Source organism: Erinaceus europaeus, chromosome 1 (genome assembly GCF_950295315.1).
Source record: "Erinaceus europaeus chromosome 1, mEriEur2.1, whole genome shotgun sequence".
In the NCBI taxonomy this organism is placed as follows: domain Eukaryota; kingdom Metazoa; phylum Chordata; class Mammalia; order Eulipotyphla; family Erinaceidae; genus Erinaceus; species Erinaceus europaeus.
Genome location: NC_080162.1, coordinates 69,919,684 through 69,933,577, shown reverse-complemented (window position 1 = coordinate 69,933,577; position 13,894 = coordinate 69,919,684). Strand labels below are relative to the sequence as shown.

The 13,894-nt window shown below is 42.2% G+C and overlaps 1 protein-coding gene across 1 annotated transcript in view; it reads right to left on the bottom strand.

Annotated features, from left to right (window-relative positions):
• Positions 1 to 9,322: 9,322 nt before the first annotated feature.
• The window catches only part of RASSF2 (Ras association domain family member 2), a 58,500-nt gene continuing 53,928 nt past the window's right edge, over positions 9,323 to 13,894 (bottom strand). Inside the window, exon 12 of the mRNA XM_007539558.3 lies at positions 9,323 to 13,383. Within this exon, the coding sequence (XP_007539620.1) occupies positions 13,314 to 13,383 (70 nt within the window). The 3' untranslated portion in view covers positions 9,323 to 13,313. The remainder of the gene's footprint in view (positions 13,384 to 13,894) is intronic.

The following is a 13,894-nucleotide window of genomic DNA, read 5'->3' as shown; positions in this document are numbered from 1 at the left end:
GCATTTACCCAAAGGACACATAAATGCTTATCCAAAGGGACATATGTATCCCCATATTCATAACTGCATTCTTCAGAGCAGCCAAAGACTGGAAGAAGCCTAAATGCCTAATAACAGATGACTGGACTAAAAAAAAAGTTATGGGATATACACATATACTCCATAGAATACTACTCTGCAATCAAAAAAAAAAAAAAGATGATGTTGTGTCCTTTGGGACAAAGTGGATAGAATTAGAAGTAACTGTGCTTAGCAAAATAAATAGATAAAAGACAACTATTGGATGGTTTCACTCATATGTGAAATCTAGAGAGCTGATAGAAACTTGTAAAATAAAGCAAGCAAGCTAGGGGGGCAGGCAGTAGCACAGTGGATTAAGCATACATGACATGAAGCGCAAGGACCAGTGTAAGGATCCCAGTTGGAACCCCTGGCTCCCCACTTGCAGGAGAGTCACTTCACAGATGGTGAAGCAGATCTGAAGGTTTCTCTCTTTCTCTCCCCTTCTCTGTCTTCCCCTCCTCTCTCGATTTCTCTCTGTCCTATCCAATAATAATGACAGCTATAACAACAATAATAATAACAACAATGATAAACAAGGGCAACAAAAGGGGAAAATCGCCCTCCAGGAGCAGTGGATTCGTAGTGCAGGACCAAGCCCCAGCAATAACCTTGGAGGCAAAAAAAAAAAAAAAGTGAGCTAACTGTTCTTAATACTTGTGAAAACTGTGGATGATGGTTATCTTTGCAAGATGGGGACACAAAATTCTGGTGGTGGGTGTGGTATGGAACCCTGTAATCCCACAATCTTGGAGCCCACTATAATCACAAATACAAAACAATTTCATTAAAAAAAATAATGCTCTTTTACAGAACTAAGGGGAAAAAAAGTCCATCATCTTACCCTTTAACTGGACTCTTAGGTGAGGGGCAAAGCAAGTGGAGGTTCAGGTGAAGGATGCTGTGGTAGAATTTGCTGTGTTTTGGGAGTCCGGCAGTAGTGCAGAGGGTTAAGCGCACATGGTGCAAAGTACAAGGACGGGCAAAAGAATCCCGGTTCGAACCCCAGCTCCTCACCTACAGGGGAGTCGCTTCACAGGTGGTGAAGCAGGTCTGCAGGTGTCTATCTTTCTCTCCCTCTCTCTGTCTTCCCCTCCTCTCTCCATTTCTCTCTGTTTTATCCAATGATGACATCAATAACAACAACAACAATAACTACAACAACTATAAAAAGACAACAAGGGCAACAAAAGGAAAAAATAAATAAATAAATAAATAAATAAGAAAGAAGGTAATCACCTTAAAAAAAAAAAAAGAATTTGCTGTGTTTCAGATCAGGAGGCTCAGAGACAATGTTATCCTTGGCAATACTGCTTTATTGTGATTGATGGTTTAAGGTTTATGGTCAGGGCTACAAGAGCTTGAGGTTAGGAGATAGAACTGAAGTCACACTGAGGTCCAGATGAACCTCAGGGTAATTTCTGTCACTGCTCTTGTGTCACTGGGACTACTAAGGTAGAGACATCCTACCATTAAGTGTAGAAGGCTGTGGCTGGGGCCAGGGGTTATGAGGGTCTCTCCATTCTCCTTTAAAGAATTTGAAGTTCAGCCTTTAGTAATTATGTGTTAGGGTTGTCAGTGTCTGCGTATTCAGCATCAGCCATACATGATGAATCAATTGCCATTTGGAACTCAGAGTCTTCCGGTTCAATATGATAACACCACTGAGTGAGGGTTAGAGTCAAGTATATAAACAGAGCCCTGCACTTTGTACCATAATGTTGAGTCACTAGGATGTGAAGTAATTAGGGTCAGGACAGGCCACCCACAAGGTATCACCAGCTACTCTGCCTGTTCATATTTGAAATGGCTGAGTCACTGAAGTAAAGTGCATCAGAGTTGTCAGCATTGATGTCTTTGATGCTGGGAAAGTGGCATTCATTCCATCTAGGCTCATCAACAAACTTCAGAGTCAATCTGGGTTTAGAATAATTTAGGATCTATTAGAATTATAGTAGAAGTCTGGGGTTTGAGGTGTATATAGGATCTCTTCAGTTTCTATAGTATCTTTGGACAGTTGAGGTTTAGAGTCATTTAAAATAAATTGAACTTTTTCAAAGTTTTCCTTATTGAAGGGATTAATGGTTTACAGTCAACAGTAAACATTTTTTATAACTGAGTAGCTTGTACATGGGTAACATCTCTCAGTTTTCCACATAACAATTCTACCTTCTCTAGGTCCTCCTCTGCCATCATGTTCCAGAACCCTCTCCCTTCCCCCATCCACCAGAGTCTTTTACTTTGGTGAAATTCACCAAACCCAGTCCAAGTTCTGCTTTGTGTTTTCTTATTTTTTCAACCTTTTTAAAGATTATTAGTGATTTAATAATGATCAACAAGATTGTGGGATAAGAGGGGCACAATTCATACAATTCTTACTACCAGAGTGCCATATCCCATCCCCTCCAGTGGAAGCTTCCCTATTCTTTATCACTTTGGGAGTATGGACCAAAAATCTCCACGGGGTGCAGAAAGTCAAGGTCTGGCTTCTGTAGTTGCTTCTCCACTGGACATGGGTGTTGACAGGTCAATCTGCACCCCCAACCTGCCTCTACCTTTCCCTAGTGGGGCAGGGCTCTATGGAGGTGGGGTTTCAGGACACATTGGTGAGGTTATCAGCTCAGGGAAGTTAGATTGGAGTCATGGTAGTATTTTTCAACTTCTGTCTATGAGTGAGATCATCCAATATTCATCCTTCACTTTCTGACTTATCTCACTTAACATGATTTCTTCAAGCTCCACACAAGATGAAGTAAAGAAAATGAAATCACCATTTTTTATAACTGAGTAGTATTCCATTATGTATATATACCACAACTTTCTCAGCCACTCATCTGTTTTTGGACACCTGGGTTGCTTCCAGGTTTTGGCTATTATGAATTGTGCTGCTATCAACATAGGTATACACAAATCATTTGGGGTGAGTGTACTTGGTTCCTTAGGCTATATCCCCAGGAGAGGAATTGTAGGATCATAGGGTAGGTCCATTTCTAGCCTTGTGAGAGTTCTCCAGACCACTCTCCACAGAGGTTGGACCAATTGACATTCCCACCAGCAGTGCAGGAGGGCTCCTTCTTCCCCATAGCCTCTCAAGTATGTGTTGCTTCTACCTTTTCTGATGTATGCCATTCTCACAGGAATGAAGTGATATCTCATTGTTGTCTTTATTTGCATTTCTCTGACAATAACTTGGAGCATTTTTTCATTTTTGTTGGCCTTTTGGATCTCTTCTGTAGTGGATATTCTGTTCATGTCCTCCCCCAGTTTTGGATGTGGTCATTTGCTCTCTTGTAGCTGAGTTTGGTGATTTATTTATTTATTTATTTATTTTATTAGGGGATTAATGTTTTACAGTCAACAGTGAATACAATAGTTTTTATAGTGAGTAGTTGCCTCCGAACCTACAGACTATAAATGGGACTTGTTTAGAAATTCACAGTGCTGCCCGGCTTGGCAGAGAAGCTGAATTGACCCTGGAGCTTTGGATCCTTGGGGTATGAGAGTCTCTTTGCATAACCACTATATTATCTCTCTCCCACTCTGTTTTATCTCTTGGTCAGGAGAGAGGGATTAAGCTAAGAATTCTACTTATAATTTAAAAGCCTTCAGGCTCCCATAACATACGGGGAAGAAAAAGAGCAAAAGAGACTTTTAAAGCCACTATGCTCCATCTCAGGGATTAAAATAATATTGAAACAACTGTCAGTTTCCAAAACTGTGACCCCTTTATGTACCTTACTTAAACACAAGTCAGTCCAGGCCAGAGTGATCAGTAATTTTCAAATTACTGAGAGAGGGACATCATAACACACTATATAGAATGGTTAAACCAACAAGAAGAAATATTAGAGAAATGAACCAATAGTCCAGCTAAAAGCCCCCTAAAGGTTGAAGCACAAAATAATGAGGTCAACATCCAAACACTTATTAAGGAAATACTCACAGGAGTGAGTAAAGAGTTTGAAAGAAGTGTCTTTTTATTGGAATAATTCAGTTTGGGGAGAGCTTCTATCTTATATATCAATAAATGAAGCATATTCTCCAAGTTTTTTTATTTTCTAATCTATGCAGCTGATATGGTAATAAAAGCAATATATATTCTTGTTGTTTTAGCAACCTTGAAAAATACTTTTAGTGTCTCTTATAATCTCTCTTTTAAATTATTATGACCACTTTAAATTAAATTCTTATTTATTGGTTATTTTGATGGGCCACAGATGTCTTAGGTTTCTCTTTTTGCCTATTTTGTTCAAGGTTTTTAAATTTTTATTTATAAAATGGAAATATTGGCAAGACTATAGGATAAGAGGGATACATTTCCACACAATGTCCACCCCCAGAACTCCATATCCAATCCTCTCCCTTGATAGTTTCCCTATTCTTTTTTTTAAAAAAATTACTATCTTTATTTACTGGATAGAGACAACCAGAAATCAAGAGGGAAGGGGGGGATAGAGAGGAAGAGAGACAGAGAGACACCTGTAGTACTGCTTCACCACTCATGAAGCTTTCCCTCTGTAGGTGTGGAACGGAGACTCAAACCTGGATCCTTGTGCATTGTAACATGTGCACTCAACCAGGTGTGCCACCACCTGGGCCCTCGCTTTCCTATTCTTTATCCTTTTATCCCTGGGAGTATGGACCCAGGGTCATTATGGGGTGCAGAAGGTGGAAGGTCTGGCTTCTGTAATTGCTTCCTCGTTGAACATGGGCGTTGGCAAGTAACCAGAACTGACAAGGTGAAGTCTTTCCTTGAGATCACTTTTGATTTGAGACTTTTCACAGCCTCTGGGTATTCTCATCAGCAACCTGTTCCCAGACATCTCAGAGACATAATCATTTCCCAGTAGTAAGATGGACCCAAGTTGCCATGTTCAGTCTCTCCCATGCTTTGGGACCAATCACTCTGATAGGAGCCCATGATTTTCTTGGTAGAAGATGTTGTAAAAGACACAAATGCAGGCACTGCTGACCTGTTAGCTGGTTCTGGTTCTGCAGATGTAAGCAGTGTAATGTTCAGAGTCACAAACTAATGCAAATATGTCCAATTTAAAAAGGAAAATGTACCTTGTGGGAATATTTAAACCAATATTATCAAAGCATTACTAACTAAAACATTATATTTTGCATTCCACTAAAATGTGTTCATATTTTGGTTCTATTGTAAAGTTTAAATTTAAGTTTTAAATTTCAACTTAGGGCTTCTTAAAAATGTACCTGTTGGGAGTCGGGCGGTAGCGCAGCGGGTTAAGCACAGGTGGCGCAAAGCGCAGGGACCGGCGTGAAGATCCCGGTTCAAGCCCCCGGCTCCCCACCTGCAGGGGAGTCGCTTCCCAGGCGGTGAAGCAGGTCTGCAGGTGTCTGTCTTTCTCTCCCCCTCTGTCTTCCCCACCTCTCTCCATTTCTCTCTGTCCTATCCAACAACTACGACAATAATAATAACTACGACAATAAAAAAAACCACAAGGGCAACAAAAGGGAATAAATAAAATAAATATTTTAAAAAAAAAATGTACCTGTTTCCCCACCTGCAGGAGTGTCCCTTCACAGGTGGTGAAGCAGGTCTTCCCCTCCTCTCTCCATTTCTCTCTGTCCTATCCAACATGATGACATCAACAACAATAACTACAACAACAATAAAACCACAAGGGCAATAAAAGGGAATAAATATTTTTTTAAATGTACATGTTAAAACTGTAATAAACTTTGGTAGAGCATAAAGTGACCATACTTATCATTCAAACTGGCATGCTTTGAGGAGAAAGAGGGCTGTTATTGACAATTAAACCAAAGCAACAGACAGAAATCGAAACAATGGGGCCGGGCCATGGTGCACCAGGTTAAACACATATATCCCCAAGCTTAAGGACCCACACAAGGATCCCAGTTGGAGCCCCCAGTTCCCCACTTGCAGGAGGGGTCGCTTCACAAGCAGTGAAGCAGGTTTGCAGGTGTCCATCTTTCTCTTCTGTTGGTATGCATGAGACCCCTTCTGTTTCATTTGGTTTAAATCCCCCCTGCTTAACACTATTCTATTTACATAACCACTTCATTCTATTTACATAACCACTGTTGACAAGTTCCACCCTCCCTCCAGGGCATTTGTGGTTCAGTGATAGGATTCTCGCCTAATCGGCCCCCTCCTTGTCACACTCTGATTTTCGCCAGTCACTTTTCTCTCCACCCTCTCTATGTCACATCCTGTTTCCACCCTACTTGGGAAGTATATATAAAGACAGCATTGTGAGTTTTAGAGTACTTTACATTGAGTTTAGCTTAGCTCGTCTTAGATTGTGCTGCGTCCTGCATGAATAAAGAGATACTGCCTACAGCTCAACCATGAGTCCCCGGTCGTCTGTTACCTGCCCATGCCTGTGAAGCCAGCTCGGTGAAAACAACATAACCTGTCGAAAACAACACTCTTCCCCTCTCTATCTCCCTCTTCTCTCTCAATTTCTCTCTGTCCTATCCAATAAAATAGAAAAAGTGGCCACAGGAGCAGTGGATTTGTAGTGCAGGCAGCGAACCCCAGTGATAATCCTGGAGGAAAAAAAGAAAAAAAACTGTCCTGAATGAGCTGAGTCCCTACCCCTGTACCTGGAGTTTTCATAGGATTTTTTTTTAACCAGAGCTCCATGCAGCTGTGGTTTATGAAGGTGTTGGGGATTAAACCTAGGACTTTTAGTGCCTCAGGTATGAAAGTCTTTTCTATAACCATTATGCTGCTTTCCTGCCCCTGGATCTATAGTTTTAAAATGTGTTGTTAACTTATATGCTAAGAATTTATTAGTATATAGTCAACTTAAACACTTACATATCTTATAAACTTAAACCATAGGTAACACTTCTTATTTTTCATGACACGGATATGAAAATACCAATGTTGGTTTTCCCCAAATTCTACATTTTTAGTAGGTTGCTTTGCTTCTAAGCAGCTCAGCAGAATCTATTTGAATATATACCAAACTTCACAGCAGCCTTGTGCTCACAGAAGACTCCATCCAGTAATGCGTTTATTACCTAAAATACTATTACTTGACAAAATCTATTTCCATAAAGCAACCCAAGAACTTCCATCTTCTTAATAGAAGGTTAGTAAGGCTCAGTGAATGATTTTCAGCACTTTAACTTCCATAAGGCTTACTGCCTGCACTGGGGTATGTAAGGGACCCCAATCTGACCATTTCTCTTTTATCTAATTTACCTATATTCACATGATGTGTAGAACAAAGAATTCTCTGCCTTGGAAATACTACCTCTCTGGGGAGTCAGGCAGTAGTGCAGCAGGTTAAGCGCACATGGTGCAAAGTGCAAGGACTGACATGAGGATCCTGGTTCGAGCCCCCCTGCTCCCCACCTGCAAGGGAGTCGCTTTACAGGTGGTAAAGCAGGTCTGCAGGTGTCTATCTTTCTCTCCCCCTCTCTGTCTTCCCCTCCTCTCTCCATTTCTCTCTGCCCTATCCAACAACAGTTACATCAATAACAACAACAACAACAATAAAACAACAAGAGGGAATACATATATATATAATAACATCTCTACAGATGGAAGAAGCCGAAAAAAACTTAGTAAGATACTGAGTAAGTCACCTTCAAATAAGATTCGTTATCACAGAGGACACTGTGATGAATGGAAGGTGAGCTAGGAAGGTTACTGAGCAGGCACTATGAAACAAGGGCCTTTTTCCAGGAATAGACAAAAATCTGTTCAGAGAGATGTTTACCTGTTAATATAGTTTTCAAAGGTGACCTCGCCTTTAGGGCCCCTTCATAGAATTAACTTTTTGCCAAAGACAAATTTGGAGGAGGCAGATTTAAAATATACATTTATTTTTATTATGTTAGAGACAGAGAAACAGGATGGAAGGAGAGGAGAAACACCTGCAGCCTGCTTTATCACTCATGAAGCTACCCTTCTGCAAATGAGGTTTAGGGGCTCTGACCCAGATGTGAGGGTACACGTCAACATGTTAACTTGTGTGCTTTACCAGTTGCACCACCACCCAACCCCTTGGATGGTGGATTTTTATTTTCCTCCAAGTTCAAATCCAAACTCAGTCTAGAGATAGAATTTTCTTTTCCAGGGAAGTCAGTCTTTTTCTCTTTATAATTTTTGTTGTTGTTGTTAGAGAGAGAGAACCGGAACATCAATTTGACACATACAGTTCAGGGGACTGAGCTCAGAACTTCATGCTTGGAGGTCACTCTGCCTACTTTTTTCTCATAAGATCTTTGAGATTCACCCAGAGCATGAGGTTCACCCACATTTTATAAGGCCCACTTAGATTATGAAGGCTAATGTTTTACTCAAAGGCTACTGATGTAAAAGTTAATCTTAAATTTACATATATATATACATATATATATATATATATATATATATATATATATATATATATATATCCCTGAAGCAATATGTAGACTAACATTTGAACAAATTCCTGGATATCATGACCTAGTGAAGCAACCCCCTCTGCAGATGGGGAGCCAGAGGCTTGAACTGGGATCCTTGCACAAGTCCTTGTGCTTCACACTATGTGCACTCAACTCAGTGTACTACCGCCTGGACCCTACTGTTCTATTCTTTTAAAGTCAGAGGAGGGAATTAGTACAAGTCTGGAGATGTGCACCTGGAGTTTGTGTGATCTAAGACACTTTCGCTTCTGCCTTTGGAGTCAGGTCAATGACTCCAGTTCCTAGACCTTAATATTCATAGCCTAACATTTCTACCACAGTACTTAGCTCTACCAGGGCCTGAACTTGAGATTCATAGGGACTCCCTGTGTTTCACTTCCTCTGTGGAACAATATAGTCAAGTGTGAGTCCAATCAAACCATAAACTCTGGCAAAAGCAAATCAATTTAATTCCAGGATGTATTGTCACATTTTTGTCTTCAACTGTCTCATAACACAGAGCTTTCATCCAACAAACACACAAAGATAGGGTCGGCAAAATAGTTTACCTGGGAGGGTGTCTGCTTTGCTATGCACATGACCTAGGTTTGAGCCCAGTTCCCATCACCCTGGGAAAAGCTTTGGTGCTGTGGTTTCTTTCCCTCTGATTCTCTCTATCTGAAAAAGTTAGCACAGAATGGTGAGCCCCAGTAACAAAAAAAAGGGGGGGGGGGGATGGGGAGGAGAAGCAGCAGCAGCAGAAGAAAAAGAAACACACAGAGGCCAGTCCATGAGGGTTTTTTTTTTCTTTGAAAAGTGCTTTATCTCAATGAGTTCTATGCCAGGTGCATTAAAACATATCAAAATGTTACAGAAATTTCCAGCTCTTTACTGAGGCTTTGTCAAATTATGTTAAGATACCTAAGTGCATCATCCATTTACAAGTTTAGAACAAAACACTGAACAGTCATGTACCACTGAAAGGCAAGTTATGATTAAGAAAATACTTCACAAAGCTAAAACAAGTGGGAAAGCCTTTAAGAAACCCAAACAATCACACAGCAGAAACCAGCAGCCTGGGAAACAGGTCTGTGATTTACTGGGAGACACAAAAGGTAAAATGAAACTTTCCCTTCACAGCTTGTCCACGTCTTGTGCTTGGCTAAAACACAGGTAAAGGCAAGTCTCAGTTAAATCTGGATAAATTGTTATTTCTACCTTTATAGATCATTTCTCATCTCTGTCTCAAGCAGAGAAAACCTGTTCTGCTTTTCATAAAACAATTTAAGCAGAGACTAAAACATTTGTGCTCTTGCAGTGAGAGTGCTCCCACCACCAGGGGTCACTTTGAGACCCCAAAATTTCTTTGTTCATAGAGAACATTCTCTCTTAAAGATGTAGTTATGATAAGTTCTCTGTGTTACAGAGGTTTGATGCATACATTCAAAAAACATTTTATTTATTTATTAGAATGTTTGTATGTATAAGAGAGAGGAAGAGAGAACCAGACCATGACTGGCACCTGTGATACTGGGGATCAAACTTGGGACCTCATGCTTGAAAGTCCAACACCTTATCCACTGTGCCACTTGGGTCATAGTTGGAGGAATACTTTAAAAAAAAGAAAACAGAAAAAAAGTTTCTCTCTTCTTCAGAGAATTTTTGCCTTTCTGTGGCTAGTTCCACCCTCCTGAAAATCTGATAAAACTATCAAATTTCACAGGTGATTCTTGCCTAGAGGATTCTGCATTAGAACCCCTTCCTTCCTTTCTTCCTTCCTTTCTTCATCCTTTCCTACTTTCTTCTCCTCCTCCTCCTTCTTCTTCTCCCTCCTCCAAATCCTCCTCCTCCTTCTTCTCTCTTTCTCTCTCTCTCTCACTTGTTTGGTCATGACATGCCAAAATCTTATTAAACTATTGATAAAATATCTTTATTTAGATATTATTTTGCGAGGTTCATTTCCTTTTAGGGTAGAGAGAAGAATGAAAAAAATGTTTTTCCTTAAAGTCTTAGAATAAAATCTCTACCTCGGTTCTCAGTTTTGTTTTTGTTTTTTGCATGAGTGGGTGGCTTATCTGAGATTTTTCTCACCTCAATCTGAGCTCAGTCCACCCAGCCTGGAGGCCAGAAGCACAATCACTTCTCAGCAGTCTGCACAGGCAAAGCTGGTATTTGTGCCTTTCAGTGCCCCTCCCTTCCCCCCAACCCCTCCCATCTCTCTCCCATTTAACTCACTGCCTTCCCACTAAAGTGATTGCTGAGAATTTGACCTTGTGCCTAATATCACCTTCAGCTGGGGCAACAGATCCCTTTCCTAATCAGATACTCCGATTTTTCCTTCATTTGATCACCTTATAACACAAACCCCTGGAAAGAGAAAGCCAGATGTGACTACACAGCTTACAAGCTAGGGAGAAAAACAACTCCAAATTGGCCTTTTGTTCCTCGTGTGATTTCAGGGTCATTGCACACGATTACCTAAATGCATACACATCAGTGGAGGAGTTCAAAGCTGCAAAGCCATAGGATACCAGTGAGAAAATCCTCAGTGGGGTGTCTGTTTCAGCTACTGCTATTTCAGAGTGCCCTTCCACAATTCCAGATCAGCTTATTAGGATGTAAGAAATGAGAGTTAAACAGGAAGGTCCCAAAATGAAAAAGAGTGACCTGCATTAAGTGGAAGGCATGATATTTCTTCACATTCATCCCAAACCTCCATCTTTAAAAAGCCAGGGCTACTTTAGTATCACTTTCTGGGAAAGTGATGAAGGAAACTTGACATTTTGCAACATTTCCATATTTCACACTGTCTTAGAACTAGTATAAATGAAAGAGACCTTTTATAAACCAGAAATAACTGTCCAATAAAAGCCCATGGCTAGTCATTTGCTTTGTGGAAAATCCACTGTCCTCTCTCCCCAAGGGCTGACAAAGGCATTAAACATTCAAAATAACTAGAAGCTTTCCAAGTCATTTTCTTAGATGCAAAACTCAGGAAGTATGTTTTCATTCACAAAACTGTTCTTTCCCATCCATAACAATGGAATCCTCTCTGCTCAACCCAGGTGTGTGTGTGTGTGTGTGTGTGTGTGTGTGTGTGTGTGTGTATGTGTGTGTGTATGTATGTGTGTGTGTTTCTATGTGTTATACAGAAACCCAGTGAGACATCTGAGACTAGGGCCTCAGTGCTGACCCCACAGAAGAGGAAGTCTTGCTAAGAGGTTTTGGCAAAATGCCAGGTGGCAGTAGGCCATTTCTTTGAAAGGCAACAATGAGGCAGCTGCTGTGAGAACCCTGAAGAGACCCTAGAGGCAGGGGTGTAGGCAGGAGGGTGCCTGGGGCAGGAATGGCTCTACAGCAGAGGTCTACCTTCCCTACAGACACCCTTCCTCAACAGCCAAACCGAACTAGGAGAGAGGGTGGAGGAGGATGGGGAGCACACCTCCCCCACCAAGGCTCAGCAAGGGTCTACAGGCATCTCTGGCCTTGCTTGGTTATCTCTACAGCCTGGCACTCTGCTCTAAATGTCTGCCCCTCCTGAGTCTAGATCAGCCTGACCAGCACCCAGTTGTTTGGCAACTATCCTGGTGGGGCCACACGGTTAGGGTTAGGATTAGGGTTTAACTCTCATTTCTCACATCCTAATAAGCTGTTCTTCACCCCACCCTGCTGGAGTTTGCTCTAAAGATGACCCACACGGCTGCTCAGAAGAGCCCTGATCTGCCCACCACTGGATCCTTCAGAGAGGAGCACTCAGAGCTTCTCGGGTCTCCATACTATGGTGGCAGCAGGCTCAGTCCTCACCCTGTGGTCCATCTCCATACACAAGATGAGGCCAACCCTCAGTAATTCAGCAGTCAGAGAGAAAAACGTCTTGACCTCAGCTCCAAGTGCAAGAAGACGTCTGGACAATGTGCAGACGGGCTGGCCTTTCAGGAATCCACCATTCCTACCAGAAGCCTCTACATTTCTCTAAGAGGGAAGCTTCCTAGCCACTGCCCCATAGCACAGCCATACTAGCCAGCCAGTACCATATGCAAACCAGTGACAGCTGCTTCATGAGTCCTCCCCTTCCACTCACGGAGGTACCAGGTTGGCACTGGCTGCTGGTCCTCTGGAGGCAGGTGTGGCAGTGAGGACAGAGGAAAATTCCAGACTCCCTAGGTACCCACAGAGATAGCTATTTAAAACACCTATCGTGTCCAGTGTGGAGCTTGTGGGCTTTTGCATTTACCTGTCCAAAGTTGTGGGGCTATTATTTTGTCAACATCAAAGGATCTCATGTTGGCCCATCCTTTGGGGTACACAAGGAGACTCTGTCCTAGCAGGTAAATACCCCAAAGGATGAGCTGACCAAGACCCCTCCCCTTTCTAAACATGGGCAGATATATAAAGCTGCTCCCTGGCAATTGAGGGAAGAAGCCTTATCTCCATCCTCCAAACCATCAAATCAGTGACTTCTCTGATGTCACAGCCAGTGAGCAGCACACCCACAAGCCTCTGGCATCATGCTGGTGTCTCGGAATTTAACTGTGTGTGAAAACATCACATAGGTACATGGATGACCACACACATACACAGGCACATGCACACACATGTGCACACACACACACACACACACACACACACACACACACAAATATAATGGGTTCTCCTTACAACATAACTTGAAAGTCATTGTGAACACAAGAAAGGAGCCCAGAGATCCAAGCATGGGGATTTGTCTGCTGGCCTCTCCCTCCTGCTCCAGCAGCAAGTGGTGGCTGCTCAGAAGCTGCAGAGGTTTGCATTTAAATGTTCCCATGGAAGGAAGGTGCCAGCTCCCTGGAGGACACTCTCCAGATTCCCCTCCTTGTGGCTCAGATGGTGACTGGAGTCTCAGCTATCTCTTCCAGCCTCTGGCAAATCATTAGCCGGAGCACCGTGTACCTGAGGACAGAAAGAGCTGCGATGGAGCAGAAAGCAACACACACCCCTAATCACGAGGCTAAGTGTGTGAGCCAAGTGCTCAGGCCCTTGACTTCTGTCACTGGTAGCCATTCTTTGGCTATCCACAATAGGGTGAATGGAACTGACACAGCCAAATCCTAACCAGATGACTGACTGTGGCTAGAGAATCTGGGAAAAAAGGAGCAAGGTGGTAAACCAATACCAATGAACAGTTCCATTAACTGAGTGCTTACTGTGCCCAAGGCACTGTGCATAGTACTCTGCAGACTCAGTAGTGTATAATGCTCACCTAGACTAGACTGCATCCAGTTGTCCTTACTTCATGATTTGGGGGACTCACAATAATGGCAACGTCATATAGTTCATCCTAGTATCAGCATCTAGAGACCCATGATGTTGGTGAGCAGCCCCCCTTACTGCTTCAGCCCCCCCCCCAACTCCTGCCTGGCAATGCAGATACTTGAGTGAGTGTCACTGTGCAGGGACTAAA